General features: G+C 38.8%; 1 protein-coding gene across 4 annotated transcripts in view; it reads left to right on the top strand.

The window, feature by feature from the left end:
* GABBR2 (gamma-aminobutyric acid type B receptor subunit 2) overlaps positions 1-16,942 on the top strand; it is a 487,740-nt gene that overhangs the window by 265,177 nt on the left and 205,621 nt on the right. For all 4 annotated transcript variants that reach the window (XM_009471273.2, XM_087758773.1, XM_087758782.1 and 1 more), the window contains one exon: positions 15,920-15,980. In XM_009471273.2, the coding sequence (XP_009469548.2) occupies positions 15,920-15,980 (61 nt within the window). The remainder of the gene's footprint in view (positions 1-15,919; positions 15,981-16,942) is intronic.

The raw sequence follows: 16,942 nt of genomic DNA, 5'->3' as shown, positions 1-16,942 counted from the left end.
CTCCTCTCAAAGAAGCCAAGCACCTGATGCCGGAATGCTTTAATTACAGAGGTGTCAGCGTGAGCTTCAACAAATTGCGCTTATTTAGAACTTGTAGTGTTGGATCTTTTCTAGGAAAATGAAGAATACTGCATCTTTAAACAATGGTTTCTTTGTTTTCCAGTGAGTTCTCTTCAAAGTATAATGCTTTCTAGACCTTGAATGTCTGATCTCTCAAACGGGATTGAAGAAAGCAGCCAAATTGATAACAGTTTCTATACTAACATCGACCGAGGAGGCTTTTGAGTATGAGGCGACCTTCTCTTTCCCCGGGAGCAGGAAAATGAGCAAAGCAAGGGCTGGGCCACTAGACTTGCCTTCAAAGATCTCACCCTAAAAATCAGTTCAGCATCCTCCGCTGAACAGAGTTTCAGGACTTCCTTCAGCAGGAGCTGAACTGCCACCAGCACAGGTCCCAGTGGATTTGCACTGGCATCGGCTTGCTGGGTTGCTAGAGCACGCTGCTGGGGCTCTAACAGCAATTCAGTCCAGCTCAGTATGACTCGGGGGCATGGGGCTGGGGTACTGCTGTTGAGACATTAATCTGGGGAAAAGGAAACCTCAGCTTTTATTCAAATGAGTGAAGTCCTTTCTGAATAGAAGTTAGGGAAATTAGTGTACATTTGTATGTTTTATTCTCTAAAGAGTGCAATTATAAGTCAATCAAAAATTATCTGTTCTTTTGAGTGATATTCTGGCATCATCAGCCTTCTGATACACACACTTTTTTTTCCAAAATTTAAATATCTGAATATTTTCAATATTGCAAAAATGTAGAAAATTGGTTTTACATTAAAAAAAAACCCACATATTTTTAAAATCTGAAAATTGATTTTAAGTCCTTTTTCCATGTGAGAAAATCCTGTGGGTTTTTTCCTGTTTTCCAGCATTTTTTGTACTTCGTTTAAAATTTCTTCTTTTTCCTTTTTTATATAACTAAGTAAAAGTCTCCTAAGTATTAAATAACTCAAGCGTGTTATGCTGCCAGATTATCAGAGGATGGCCTTAGTCACTCAATGAGCAAGTGACAAGATACAAACTTTCACTACACAATTTAATTAGTATTGCCCACATGTAGACATCATTTAAACTATGTGTTAGTAAAATGTACTAAAACAAACCTAAGACTCCAAGTTCAGGGTGTCTGTTCTTTAGACTATGCCCAATACATAGGCAGCTCTACCTCATGGGCAAGTCTGTCCGGGTCCATGGGAAATGTAGCAGGGTATATCTGTCTGGTTTTCATGTAATCGTTTGATCCAGGGTCACAAGAAAAATGAGTGAAAAAGGCAGCTAGAATATAGCTGTAGGAGAGGTGACCCTACGCTGGACTGAAAAGGCTAGGAGAGGGAATGTCAATATCAGCTCTTGAACTTATATTGTTGAATATATTCATTTATGCCTCACGCTAAAAGTAGGAGTGTTATTGATGCAACTTGTTGATAACATGGAGATGAAGGGCACTCTTAAGATAGAGGAGAATTAAAATATCCTGTAGGAAGAACTGAAGGATCTTGAGGGTTCCAGTAAGAGACACTGGAGGAAATAACAGTGAAAAATGCACGGGTATGCGCTGAGGCAACTGTCCTCTTTAGACATACCAGAGGCATTGAAAGAGAATGTAGGTGTCCAAGGTTCAGACAGCAGCAGCCCAGAATGCGTCCTCCCCAGTCTCACTTTCAGGATGCTGAAATTCAATCCCTGCCTCCATTCTGGAACATGAAGTTCCCTATACGCTTTGTGCACAAGAGAGGCATTTCAGACTGGGCAGGTAAAAGCCTACCTCCTATATAGTACCAATTTTTGTGGTGGAAAGATAATTCAGCTGGTTTTTTTTCCTCTCCCTGTGGTGGCTCAGAGGATACCTAGTATGCTGAGAGGAGAACTACTTGTTCTCTACATAAATATCAGCCAAAAAACATAGGGGGAAAAGCTGTTTAGTCCAAATTATACTGTAAGCCTAAAGGTAAGTATATAGCCAAAAACCTGAAAACTAGAGGAACCTGAAAGCTAGAGGAAAATTTGAAATGACCAGAAGATTCAGGTTCATAAGCAGTCTTCTGATGGGAATGATGGAAGTGAAAAACTCCCCATGCATAGGTATGAATACAGCCCCTTGCAAATGCATTGATGGGTAGTAATTCCCTGATTCCCTCTAATTCTGTCTGTGCTCATCTTGAAGCTAGAACTGAGAGCAGTACCTTAAAGATACATACAATTTTTTTTTTTTTTTGTCCAGAAGCAGTTTAATTGTGTCTGAGCTGAGAAAGTGGATTCACTAGACCAAGCTTGGTACCCTGGGATCTGATTGTACTTCCATACTCAAACCAATCATGTTTTCCTATGTAGATATACCAGCTCACTCGCCTGGGTACATCTGAATTAGTCTGCACAACATGGTGTAGATATTGTGTTGGATATGAGAATGTTGGGGTGGGGGAAGAGAGAGAGATGGCTAGTCCTAGCTGTTTCATGTCATTAATTGGACTTTGCACACTGCCTTGAGTTAGAAGAAAAGCAAAAAGAGGACTCTACTAATAACTTGCATTTCTTCTCATTTCTGCAAATTAGCTAGTGTGACTCAGGGTGTGACGATGAAATATTATCTCTTGCCTTGTTTTCATCTCCGTCACCATGTCCGTAAGGATTCGTGAAGAGTTTACAAATAATATCTTTTTTTAAAAAATACACTATTTCTCTGTTAAGTGAGTGTGCATTCTGGATATGTCTCAATTTTTTAGTATGACATTGATTTTAAATTAATTTTAGGCAAAGAATGTATTTGAAACAACAAGGTAGTTCAAAAATGTTTTTAAAAATATCCATCACAGTGGGAATCTATTTAAATATCAGTAAGCCTTAATTTTAGTGTTCTGAAAATGTAGGAAAAGTGATCCCAAAGTAAAACATTACTCTAAGCATTGCTTTATGGAGTCTGAAGAGAGCTACACCTTTGAGAGTTCTGATATATGCCAGCTGGAAAGCTGTTATGCTGTGTAGGATCTAATGGTATATGATGCTGATCACACACAACTCAGAAACCGAACTGAGCCTCTTCCAACATCTTTGGATCTGACTGTTTTCTGAAGAACATGGAGACTGATGTCTTTCCTCAGTAAAACTGCTACAAGGATATAAATAGAGAATCTTTAAAGTTTCAAAACTATCCCACTTATATCGCACTGATTCTCTGCAGGCTGTTGGCACAGGTTAGAACAGCCTGAAGGATTAAAATGGACAATGAAAAGGGCTGAATTTGATTTTATGAAGAATATGGTGGTTAGACCTGCTTCCTGCCACTGCCAAACCTGTTCAAATCTCCCTGCCCAGCAATGCTAATGCTCTTCTCTGCAGCTTTCAGTTAGAATTTGATGCTGATGAAAGCATCACCTGGAGGGATGCAGCGCTAAAGAAGTGGAAGAGTATGAAACATCTACTTCATTATCATTAAACATAGCTCTCTTCATGACTGCTTTCTGATATGGAAAGCAGTATAGACAAAATCTGAAATTTTAAAGAAAAATAAATCTGAGTCCTAGGATTAGAAATGGTTTAGGCTAGGCTTTTTAGATTTATAGAAATAGCCATCTTAAACATTATAGTAAACCTGACAGTTGGCAAGCAAAGCCAAAACTACAAATGGGCTAAAATAAAAGACTGTTAAAAGTGTGCTGTAAATTTAGATGAACAAAGATTATTGTTGTTCCATTATGAAATAGAAAACCGGCCCATTTCAGTGACTGTCACTGGGAAATATATATGAGAAAGTTAGTGTCCTGGACAGCTCCTGCCTTGAGCTGCCCTAACTGATTTGCCAAAGAAAGGTTTAAAATCCTCTAGTCTCTAGAAACATGTCATGAATATTGAATACAAGGGTTTGAGTTCCTGTGTAGGAGCTTGTACTGAGTAAAGAGGGAAAATCAGTGTTTTTGTTCTAGGCATGGATATCTGTTCACTAAAACAATGGCCTTTTAGCGGCTTCCAAATACTCTTTCCTGAGCAGCGTCAGCTCACACTTCTGCCTGCAGGGGAATTTTCAGATTTGGAGTAGCCGTGTAACACTGGGAATTAGTTTCCTATCATAGCCTTTTCTCTAGCCAGTAGCAAGCATCATCCAAGACTGACAGGTATTTGTACTTAAAAAGAGATTTGTAAAGCTGTCTGGTCTGCCTGCCTTGTTTTTCTTTCTCATTAAAGCAGTTTTGAATGAGAGTTGCTCACTTAGAATGATAATAGATAGAAGATACTGTGCTCAGCACTTACACGTGAATAATGCCAGTGTGCTCTACTTTGGATGCAAAGACCTTGCTAATAACATAGGCTGCCCGCTCATTAGAAAGAAGATAGTAAACCACGTAATCTCCTGCGCCCAGCCAATGTGGCAGAGCCTGGGCAGGAAGAAGTGCACAGAGAGTAGGTAGTGGCTCTTGCAGTCTTTCGGGTTATCATCAGAACAAATGAAACACAGCCTGTGCAGTTGTGCTCTCTGCTGGGATTAATGTAGTTTAAAGAAAATGGAAGAAATTACTTCAGAACATCATCTGAAATTGCACCGTTGAAGAGATAGCACTGCAGCTTAATGCGGTGTCCTTAATAGGCTTTATGCCATCTCTTCTGATTCATTGTTACAAAAGCAGTGAAAAAGAAAAACCAATGGCGGTGGAATATAATGCGCCGTTATGCTGTTTTTACAGACACACAGAGCTCGAAACTGAAATCATCAGGGACTCAACCTCAAAAGAACAATTCTGAACATCACCTCAGCCGTTTATATTTACTTTTTAATACACACTGAAAGAAAGGGCTTGAGTTCCTAGTCCCAGCGCTTCAGACTATTTCCTCTTCTCTTGCCACCTTGAAAGACAGCTTGTTTACACCAATGTTTTTACACACATCTAAGAGAGATTGAGTCAAGACTAAAGGAATTATTTTGCTCGTGCTTCAGAGGCCAACCATAGATCAGGAAACTAGCTAAATATTAATAGTCAGCACTCAGTTACATATATCACCAGACCTGAAAGTGTTCATTGCAAACAATTCCAGTGCCTGTCATTTTGTTTCCAAAGTATTCAGAAAAGCTTGCAAAAAAGTTTGTCAAGTAGATATGTTCCATTTTAATTTCTTTCCTGTCATGCTTTTAAATCTAAGACCACTAATGATGACCATATTTTAGGCAGCTGATGAAGAGCTTACATGGGCACTGGAAGACATAGCTCACATAGCAGAAAAACTCTATCACTGGAAAAAAATTATATAGCCAGAAAAAATGGCAAAAAAGAGCATCTGACTGCTTTGCCCTGTGCTAACCATAAGCCTAGCCGTATGTGTAAAAGGACATTTATGAGTGACAAAGCATAAAGGTTTCTTCTTTCTTCACCTGCAATGGCCAGCAAGTGCAATGCTGTTTGATGTGTGGTTTCCTGGCTAGTATCCTTTCTTCCCCACTTTCACCTGCTTATGAATTGCTGGTACCTTGTCCGGAACGTTATTCCCTTAGACTTGCTTCTGTGTGTAAAACAGAGTTCAGATGTTCACTAATCTTACTTTTGCTTGCTGTACTGAATAAAATGCCATGATTGTGCTATCTCATTTCAGCGTAGCTGTGTAAAATTGTGTGTATGCATCTAAATGCTAATTTAATGGAACAGCTTAGACTGGGCTTCTCTCATGTGATTGTGCTGGCAACAGCACACTTTTGTGCAAAGACAACTGATGACAGAGGATGCCGCTGAGATGGAGGGGAGAAATTTCATCCAAAGAAATTCTGTCCATTCCCCATCTGATTCCTGCACTTCCCTGAAAAAAGAGATGAAGTTCTGCCCGAAATATGGTAAAGTTCAGACGGCAAAATATTAGTTAGAGACACCCCCTTCTACACAGCAAGATCATCTGTGTTTCAGTTATGGATAGCCTTCCTCAGGAAATAAATAAGAAAATTGAAAAAGGGATTTAGAGAGTGGAGAAAGGCAAAAAAAAAAAATCCGCTCTCCTATGAAGAAGAGACTGAATGGACTAGAAGTCTTTATTTAGAAGGGAGTTAAATGGCAGCGTGATGAAATCATGACAGTAAGGCTTACAGTACTTTGTATTTTCACATAATCCTAGATTCAGGATGTATGTGAATGATACGCACACAAAGATGTTGTTATACTTGATCACCTTTTCCCAAAATTTGAAACTTATCATGCTGGTCCTCATTTGCCATTCCTTCCAGCCCAGCTGTGAAATACAGCTCTGTCATTCCTATGATGTTAGGAGATGTACAGTGTAGCCATTTTTTGAGGAAACTTGTTTTTGGGAAATGCTTGTAATTCAAGATGGTTCACACTAAAGGAACCAGGGAATTTATTTTTTTTATTTTCTAGAAACTCTATTACTTATTCTGTAGGCCTTTAAGGCAGATGTGTGCCAAAGCAAAGAGCACAACTGGCCAATACCACAGACTACTTGTATCAGCTGTTGTTAACAGAGACCTTCTCTTGGCAAATATGAGGCACCAAGCCCATCTTTTTTATTAAAATTGCTGGATAATTTTGCCCAGAACAGGTTTTGCCCTGAAAAAAAAAAAAAAAAAAAGAAAAAAAGAACAGAAAAAAAAAGTCACTTTTATGTGTCTCTCCCCTATGTTCTTTATTTCCAAATGGCCTCTGTACATCTTCTTATCCCAAACTTCACTCATGTTGAAGTAGTTTCTGTAACCTATTTAAAAAATCTTGAATGTTTTCTGAACTCTGAGATAAAGCTGATTTTCCATTTGCCTTTCTGTCTACCAGGAGTTCACAGAAGAAGCTACGTAAGAATATATTAAGTGTCCCATGAGGTCAGTAGACTGGTTCACCTCCCAGTCCTCTGTTTCTAAACAAAACAAATAAATTAGCAATCCCCACTCAATGCAAATTTCAGAAGTTCACTACCTGCTGTGCAAAGGAACAACATGAAAAACATCACTGATTTTTCTGTTTTAGACTGATGTCCTAATAGTTTCAATGAGTGCCTCCTAGTTCCAATATTATGGGATTTGATGAACATGGGTTCTTCATTCTTCTTTTCTATCTCTGTCATGAGTACCAGAAAATTTTTTTCTGGGTACTTCTGTTCCATCAATTTATCTTCCTTCTTCCCCACTTTCTTTCTCCAAACCCCATGTTTTCATATTTCGGAAACTTACTCATTTGCAAGTATATTTTTTAAGCATTTTTCCTGTAGTACAGACAGATATTTAATGCTTAGAAGTAAGTATGTTCATTTTTTCCTGTTGTTTTATGCCTGCTCTGTCATAGCTGGAACACAAGGATCTGTTTAGATGAGAATGGTGGTATTGCTTCATTTAGAAAATGTTAGCCAAGACCAGATTTTTAGTTGTGCTTCACACCTGCTCCTTGAGCTGCTCTGCTCCTACTGCTCTCCAGACACCAGTGTTCAGTTACCCAAATCTTTTAGAAAATGTCATAAGAGAGAAAACAGGCAGGGAAAAAAAATCCCTTTGGATCATAAAATATTTCAAATTTAGATCTTCAATCTTGAAAATGTTGACAGAAACATCTTTTCTGAAAATAGTCTTAAGGCTTGAAAAGCAGCAGTCACTGGATCTGCTTTGATCAAAGGTTCTAGAAACATTTTATCCACAACAGTCTAAGGATATAAAATCATGGATTCAGGAGCATTGTTGATTTTATGGAGCATTTTAATTTTCATCACTCTCTGCCTTCTGCTCTCCTCTAACTGTTCCAAAGGTGACAACTACCTCTTTACCCCACAGGGAGTGACAACTTTATTGCTGTCTCCCTAGTATCCTCTCTTGCACTGTGCTTACATCGTCTGTGCTCAGCTCTTTGTCTCGGGCTAATTGAGTGATGTAACTAGGTTGAAACCAAAAGAGTTGTACACAAGCTGCCCTCAGCTGGAAGTTTGCTGTTTTGTTTCAGAAGTGAGGTTACACTTGCAGAGCTAAGAGCTTATTGGATTACTCTCAACTATATCACTTGATAGACTAAATGATACTCTCTTTCTCTATAAACACTGCTGTCTTAGATGTGATGTTTGGAGGGTGGAAGAGGTTATGAATTACAGTGTGTAGGTCTTCACCACCTAGAATCTGCAGAGCCAAAACCCACGGAATGCCAGCTTGCTGTTTTGTATGTGTCAGGGAAGGCATATCTGTAGCTAAGGAGTCCTGTATGAGTAAATCGAGTGTGTGTAACATGTAAGTAACGGGCTGTGTGGATTACGTGATAACACAGAAAGGCTTCTGAAAGGAGCTGGGACTAACAGAGGGTGTCTCACACCCTCCCTCCTAGCTCTTTCTGCTAGCACCTGCGTCCTTCTAGGGGTCCTTTGTGCTGGCTCTGGCTTTGACACTGGAAAGCAATTCAGAAACAACATCTCCCCCACTTGACAAAGCAATAAAAAATAAAACAAAAACAAAACAAAAAAAAAAAAATCACTGAATAAATTTTGCTGGTTTAATAGGCCACTACAGCTCACGTAGGGGCCTCATGAGTGCCAAGCTACTACCAGGTAGGTGCAGGACTAGGAGCAGCATGGGAGGGCAATACACTACAGAATTAGAAATACACCTTCATTTCAGTAGATGTCACAGAACTTAAAGGGACAGTTCTAATTATATACTCATTATTCTTTGACAATAATGCACTGTATTTTAAATTAAAAATATAACTTCAGTTGCCTTAGTTATCCCACTGCTTTTCAGGTACTTCTGCATGCATTTATTTAAATGGGTTACTTTGTATTCAATATCTAACTCAGGAACCCCCAAAAGTGACTGAGTTAATTTATTTTTGGAAAAATAACTGACGGTCGCTTTTGGTTTGACTGTGTAGGCTCAGGCATTTCAGGGGAAGCCAGTGGGGATAAACACTGTTTTATGGGGAGATGACTTGCCTGTAGGGTAGAATAGCCCAGATTCCTGGACAGTGAAGTGGCACTGAGGCAGAGCCCTGAAATGTATTAGTCCATTGGAAAATGCTCGGAGGACATGAGTCCTGTGGCATTTAACTGTCTTGCATCCAGCTGCAGTGTGTGTGTCAACATACTCATGATCTCTCCTCTGATGAAGGGGTATGCGTGTTATTAATTTAGCTTGAATATATAATTATGATGATTTAAATCAACAATAAGATACCAAGTATAAGCTGAGTATATAATACAAATTTGAATAAATAAAAAATTGTTTGGTGCCATGTGGGGGAAGACTGTTGGAGAAGGAAGCAAGCGTGGTCTCAAGCAGACTTTTTCGTAGGTATAGTACTGAAAATCATGGAAATAAATGCTAATTATTTATTTCTCTGTTTACTATATTTGAGACACTTTGCAGAAGTAAATACACAGTAAATGAAATGATGGTCAAAGTGCAGACCTGGAACTCACTGAGAGAGCAGTTAAGAATCTTCTGAACTCTGGTTTTATTGACTGATGAAGAAAGCTAAAGACATGAATGAAAAAATGTGTTGGCTGTGGATTTCAGTGTATGAGGAAAGAAAGAATTCTAACTTTGGCATGGGCCACATCCAGAGCTGAATAATAATACGTCAGTGATAATGCAAAGAAACTTCTAATAAGTACTAGTGCTCCATAGCTCAAAAAGAGCTTAATAACATGTTCATAATATAGCAAAGATAACTACTTTTTATTCACCAGAAAAAAAAAATATAATAAACAGCTGCTTCCAAGTCTAGACAAATGATTAACTGCTATAAAGACAGGGGAAGTCCCATATGTCTAAAATAAACCTAACGTTGGCTAATATTTTGTGAGTGCGAATGGATGATTATTGTGGACTTCTGACCACATATAAAGGATTGATGGCTTAAGAGAACATCAATTCAAGAAAAAAGGTGAAGATTGTACGTCCAGGGAGGGCAGAAACTGTGGTTTTTCAGTAATGAGATGAAACCCAGTTATGCTGTATAATAAAGTACATGTAAGTAGGTCAAAAATCAAGAAGAAATATGGAGATGATGTCCTTGTATGTGGCAATTGTGAGACTGACAGCATTGAAATGTTTGGTCCAGTTCTGGATTTCATCATTTGAAAAGGACATTAAAACACTGTCTTTTTGGAAAAAAAAAGGCCAAACAATTACAGAAAAAACAGCTGGGCTCTGAGATGTATCTAAAAAAACCCCAAACAACAACAAACCCCCACCCAAAAAAACCAACGTAAGTTTCTATATTTCTGTTATCCAACCCACCTAACTTCCAATGTGCAACTAGTATTATTTTCCTTTATGGGATGGTTGCACATTTAGGAAAAATGAGCAAGATATGCTTGTGTAAGGCTGCATCACTAGTTATGCATCTGCAATGGATCCCAAATACTGGTTATTGGGATTCTGTGTGCAGCAGTGGCTGTACATACCAGCAGCAACATCTGGGGGTACCATACTGTGCCAGACTGAGCTCCTTCCGCTTCTCTTCCACCACCTGTTCACATCAATGTCTATTGGACTCTAAGCCACATATTTTCTACTTTCTTCCCATCATCTTTTCAGGGATAATTGCTGATGTGAAGGTGCCTGTCCACAGCTCAAAGTTGGGTAGATCAGTTATAGAATTGATATTTACTCTAGCATCACTTTTGCAACTGGTGAAAAAAGAAAAAAAAAAAATCTGTAAATGGTAGATTGAAGAAAATAAAACAAGCATTAAGATACCAGTGTGGTTTCTACTGGTCTCCATTGGGATGATCTGTGAGTAATGAAGAGGAAAGCTTTGCTGATTAACTATTTTAATGTATAGTAAAATATGTGGTTTGATCTAAGTGAAAGTAATTCACTTCTGTAGTTGATTTAAAGGAGAGAGATTATATTTTGCATCTCTCGAAGGAAAATTATTATTTGACTAGGAAATATTGCTTGACTCTGAGAATCACATTCTGAAGTATTGATAGTATTGACATTACTTCTATTATTTTTCTTTAAAACAGTACTTCTTATCTGTACAATCACTGATCCTTTTGCTAATAAGTATCTAAATATGCCTATGCAATGTCAACAAAACACTATGGAAGGTAAAAGAGGATTTTGTTTGTTGTTATATTCACATGGATTTCATACCATCTAGATTTTATGGTGGGTCACACTGTAAGCTGCAGTCTGTACTGGCACATGTGCTGCAGTATGTGGTGAGGTAAAAATAAAGGACAAAGTAGTACTAAGATTTGCTTTTGTAATGTCAGTGCTTGATGTGTGTATTAGGAATATCTATTATTCAAACATCCGCTACTTTAAATAAAGGAAAAACACTGTTAGTAATTTATGAATCTCAAGTCTAAAGAAGATAAGTCTCTAGCTAAATCTTATGGTATGTTACCTTGGTGGCAAAGAAATGACTTGACGTGAGCCATAGAACATTGTCAGATTATAACTCACTTCTCATGCCATAAATCAGCACATCATTTCTACAAAACAGGTTTCTGAAACACTGTTTGGCTTATTTCTTAATAGCATTACCATAAATTTATAAAATAAAATACTACAATATTTTATTATATATTTATTTCACTTTTTTACCTCAAATGTAATCATCTTATTTTTCATAAAATATTGGTGAAAGCATAGAGCAATAAGTGACTCTCATTAGTTTCCTTCCTATTCCTGTTTTAAGTTAATATTTGTAAAAGAGAAATGAAGGTATTTCCATTTATACAATTTCTCAGTGTTGATGAGGAGCGCTCCTTTCTGCCACGTTGGCAGAATGAAATAGTGTAGCAGGAACACTATGTCCGTGTCTGCTGGGGCTAGCTAAAGCCCCAGTAAAAATCTAGGAGTGTTTTCTCACCCAGCACACAGGAATTTTAGAGTCTTGAGGGGTTTAAGGTACTTGAGATGCTGTGGCTACTTGCCATATGTTATTATGAAGCTGCATGTTCCTCAGGAGCAAAGAATCAAGCAGTAACTGCAGCTGTGGTTGCAGTTTTGATGCCTGGGTAATAAATATATACTGTCATCGTTATGGATTGCACTAGATTTCTGCTTTGGGGCTTAAACATATCTTACTGATATGTTTTTTTATTGATTTTACTTTTGAAAATAGATTTATTCATTGGATTACACATGGAATAAATACCAAATTTTGATTTCTCAAAATTATTTTTTTCCTGTTAGTATCTGTATGTGTAACCAATTGTGTATTGTGACCAATACCCAAAACAATGTCAGAACTGATAAAATAGTATTTAGAAATTGTTATTCCTTTTAATAACCCATTTGACTTTTTTAGCATTTTCCAGTAAGCTTTAATGAAAGGGAAACATGGCACGTATTTTTAAAAAAGGTAGAAGGGAGGACCCTGGGAACTACCGACCTGTCAGCCTCACCTCTGTGCCTGGGAAGATCATGGAACAGATACTTCTAGAAGCTGTGCTAAGGCACTTGGAGGACAGGGAGGTGATTTGAGACAGCCAGCATGGCTTCACCAAGGGCAAGTCTTGCCTGACAAACCTAGTGGCCTTCTATGATGGAGTGACTACATCAATGGACAAGGGAAGAGCTACGGATGTCATCTACGTGGACTTCTGTAAGGCCTTTGGCACGGTCCCTCACAACATCCTTCTCCCTAAATTGGAAAGATATGGATTTGATGGATGGACTGTTTTGTGGATGAGGAATTAGTTGGATGGTCGCATCCAGAGGGTAGTGGTCAATGGCTCAATGTCCAGATGGAGTTTGGTGACAAGTGGTGTCCCTCAGGGGTCCATATTGGGACTAGTACTGAGTGCACCCTCAGCAAGTTTGCAAATGACACCAAGCTGAGTGGTATGGTTGACACTCCTGAGGGACAGGATGCCACCAGAAGGACCTGGACAAGCTCAAGAAGTGGGTCCATATGAACCTCACGAGGTCCAACAAGGCCAAGTGCAAGGTCCTGCACCTGGTCGGGGCAACCCCCAGTATCAATACAGGCTGAGGGATGAAAGGATTGAGAGCAACCCTGTGGAGAAGGACTTGGGGGAACTGGTGGATGAAAAGCTGGACATGAGCCAGCAATGTGTGCTTGCAGCCCAGAAAGCCAACCACATCCTGGGCTGCATCAAAAGAAGCATGGCCAGCAGGTCAAGGGAGGTGATTCTGCCCCTCTACTCTGCTCTGGTGAGACCCCACCTGGAGTCCTGTGTTCAGCTCTGGAGCCCTCAGCACAGGAAAGCCTTGGACCTGTTGGAGCCGGTCCAGAGGAGAGCCACAAAAATGATCAGAGGGCTGGAACACCTCTCCTATGAAGAAAGGCTGAGACCGTTGGGGCAGGTTAACCTGGAGAAGAGAAGGCTGTGGAGACACCTTATTGCAGCCCATCAGTACTTAAAGGCGACTTATAAGAAAGATGGGGACAGACTTTTTAGCAGGGCCTGTTGTGATAGGACAAGGGGTAATGGTTTTAAACTAAAAGAAGGTAGATATAGACTAGATATAAGAAAGAAATTTTTTACAATGAGGGTGGTGAAACACTGGCACAGGTTGCCCAGAGAGGTGGTAGATGCCCCATCTCTGGAAACATTCAAGGTCAGGTTGGATGGGGCTCTGAGGAACCTGATCTAGTTGAAGATGTCCCTGGTCATTGCAGTGGGGGCTGGACTAGGTGACCCTTAAAGGTCCCTTCCAACCGAAACTATTCTGTGATTCTATGAAAGTAAACCACTGTGACTGAATATTTTTGCAGATAACAAGTACACTTTCACATGAGTTGTTCCATAACTCCTTCATCACCATCATCCGTACCCTTATTTATCTATTGCTTAGATCAGTATAAGCCACAAACCTTAGCAAAGGGAAGCTGATAAAAACAAAGACTTCTAAGTCTATAACTCTGTTTATGTATTTTTTTAAATCCAAATGTTTAGCTTTATTCAGAACATTCAGACCTGATTTATATTTTGTTGATAGTTTCAGAACATGTCAATGAGGATGTATGTATTTATCTCTAGTCAGCAGATGCATATGGTATATGTCTGTCCTACTGAATGATAAAAATGCAGGTGATTTTACAAGAAGCAATAATAATATTGCAAACCAGTTGCACTTGGAATCTAGAAAATTTCATGAGCTCATATATTATACTATCAATAATAGATGACAATTATAGATGACTGTCATCATAGATGATAGCAGTGATTCTTGCTGTAAGTTTATCTATAAATAGCACTCTAGTAGACTACAACTTACAGTCCCATTAACTTGTAATAAAAGAATAAGAGGAGATAGAGTTAAGGTAAAAGGCAGTAAATTTAAAATCAAATGAAAAAGTATTTTTTTCACACAGTGAAAAATTTAACTATAGAAATCTCTGACACAGGACACAGAACCAAGAATTTAGCAAGGTTAAGACTGGATTGATCATAGAGATATATATCTGCAATAAGTGATACTTCCATAGCATTTTTACAGCTCTTTTTTTTAATATTTTCTACTATTTTTTTACTGAAACCAAGTAGCCACTTAAACCAAGTAGCCAAATGCACTATGATTATGTTCAAACAAATGAACGGAGATTGAAAACTACTTTTCCAAACTAAAGGAGATCTGGATGAAGGCTGCTAAGGTGCACACATAAATCTGCCTGCTAATGTTCTACGTTCTCTCCTGGAGCTGTGTTAGCAGCCGCTGGATGAGACTTAGCTCAACTGGATTTCAGTAGGAGCACCTCCTGTGCCCTTCTGCAGCTGTCGTGAGAATCTCTCCCATTACCAGTGTTCATTTCTCTTGCTCTCTTTTTGTCACAGATTGGAGCTTTTGGCTTTTAAGGCTTAGCACAAGGTAGCTTACACTTGTTGAAGGGTGTCGTCTTCTATTTATCAAAGGGAAATGGTGTTTGGAGGCTTGTAGGAAATGTGGGCTGAGTGTTCGGTACTACACATCCATTGAATGGTTCCTTGCAGGGAGCTGTTTTCAGTAATTCAGATGGTTGCCTTCAGTGCATCTCCTTAGTGACCGGAAAGGGTTATCCAAAAAGGGGCTGGCATGCACGGAGAAATATATTGTAGCCTTACATGCTTACTGTTTGGTTTCTCTCTTACCCTGATGTCTGCTAAAACAAAGATTAATGGAGATAAACCAAACTGGGGATGCAGTAAACCAGCAATCTATATTGACAGCACTCAGCACGCCACTGCAGGTTCAAAATATTAAAAATACTTCTTAGCATAAATGAATGAAAACCTCTTCTTTCATACTCAATCATGAAATAGCTGAAGTAAGGAAGAAATTTAAGAAGAACTTTTCTTAATTTAAATCAGAAAGATGAGATGAAAGAAGGGAGTAATTTGCTAGGGATACGTGAGGAGGTTTCAGCATTACGTGACATTATTTTGAAGAGTAACAACGTGTAGCACAACAAAAGGTAGTACTGACTTAAAGGCATTACATTTAAAAAGAATACTAGGACACACATGTTGATGTAGTACAAAACCAACCCAAAAAAAGCTACAGATATCTATATCATTGTTATAAGTAGATTATAGAGCCATTAGGAGAACCATATGGTGAATGAAATGGAGAACCATTTTTTTGTGTGATCTTTGATAACTCTTACATATCCTTGATAAAAACGGTAACACAGTGAAAATCAATTGTTTGCATATCTCTCATCATCCGAGATTCAGTGAGTTACTGGCTTTATCGTACCTCCATTTCCATCCATGGAAAGTGAGTGATAACATTGGTCAGCTTTCTAACGCCATTTGAAATCTGTGGAAGAAGGCTTTAAGGAGGTGTTACTGAGTTGTTTTAACTTTGGTTGAATCTGCTGTCTTCAAAGTTTAAACCTTGCTTAGGTAATTTTAATAGTGAATGGAAAATAATTGCAGTGCTAATGAATCTATATTATGAGAGATTTATAAAACTTTTAAGGTATTATTTTATTTTATTTAGGGTCAAGTTGTTTTCAGAAACGGAGAGAGGATGGGAACCATCAAATTTACGCAATTCCAAGGTAGGTTGCAAACAATTTAATTTTCATTATAATTATGTATGCATTTTCAAACTTGTGTATCAGTTGCATTTGTTTCAGGATGTTTTAAATATGTACCATTATTTTGAAAAGAAACTGCTTGGAAGATGCAGCAAGGTACTTAGAAAGTTTTGTTACCTGTTTAAAATACTGTGTTTTGAACCCTGGGTGCTCTGAGATATTCCCAGATATTTCCAAGAATTTTTCTAGACGAAAATCCACATACTTACAGAAACTACTGATCTATAAAACTGTACTGGTCAGCTAAGCATCCACTTAATACAGTTGTTTCTGAAAACCTCTGAAGCGGAACTTAGAGATGTTTTTTGCTGTTAAGCTCTTGCAAGTTAGTGTTTGTGCTCTCTGAAGACTCACTTCTGACATTCTGCAACTGCTTGCTAAAAGTTGCTTCAGGAGTCAGTCCCTCAGCGTGCGGAGAACACAAACTGCTGACCCCATCCCTTGGAGGAAACACACTCCACGGCGCAACTTGCCTTCTCTCAGCCTGAGCTGCTCCTGCAGGGAATGGTCTCAGCAGCAGAGACCACGAATGCAGCTGTGGGGATTTGTCAAGGGCCATTTGGACCATCAAGAGGTGCTTCCTTGGGAGAGTTTTCTGCAGAAATGGTGATTCATAGAAGGCATGTCATAGTTGTTTCTACAGTTGCAATTCATGTTTTTGTTCCTAGGCTGAGACTGAGATATAACTGGAGGTGATTGCATTTGGATGGTCTCGTGAGAGTAGTAGTGAGAAAGCTGGCAAATCCTTTTCAGACAATGCATGAGAAAGAAACTTGCCCTCCCTTTGTCTTCAGATCACTTTAAACATAATCCTGCTGACCAAGTTACAAAGGCTCATCCTTTAAACAGAAATTGTCTGCTGTATGGGCATTCTTATTAACGAACAATGCACTCGATGGGGGTCTGTTATTCTAATATACGGA

The sequence above is a fragment of the Nipponia nippon genome, unplaced genomic scaffold (assembly GCF_047370975.1).
Source record: "Nipponia nippon isolate SJK-2023a ecotype South Korea unplaced genomic scaffold, ASM4737097v1 scaffold_1, whole genome shotgun sequence".
NCBI lineage: Eukaryota > Metazoa > Chordata > Aves > Pelecaniformes > Threskiornithidae > Nipponia > Nipponia nippon.
The sequence above is the reverse complement of the archived record's forward strand: the minus strand, read 5'-3'. Positions and strand labels throughout refer to the sequence as shown.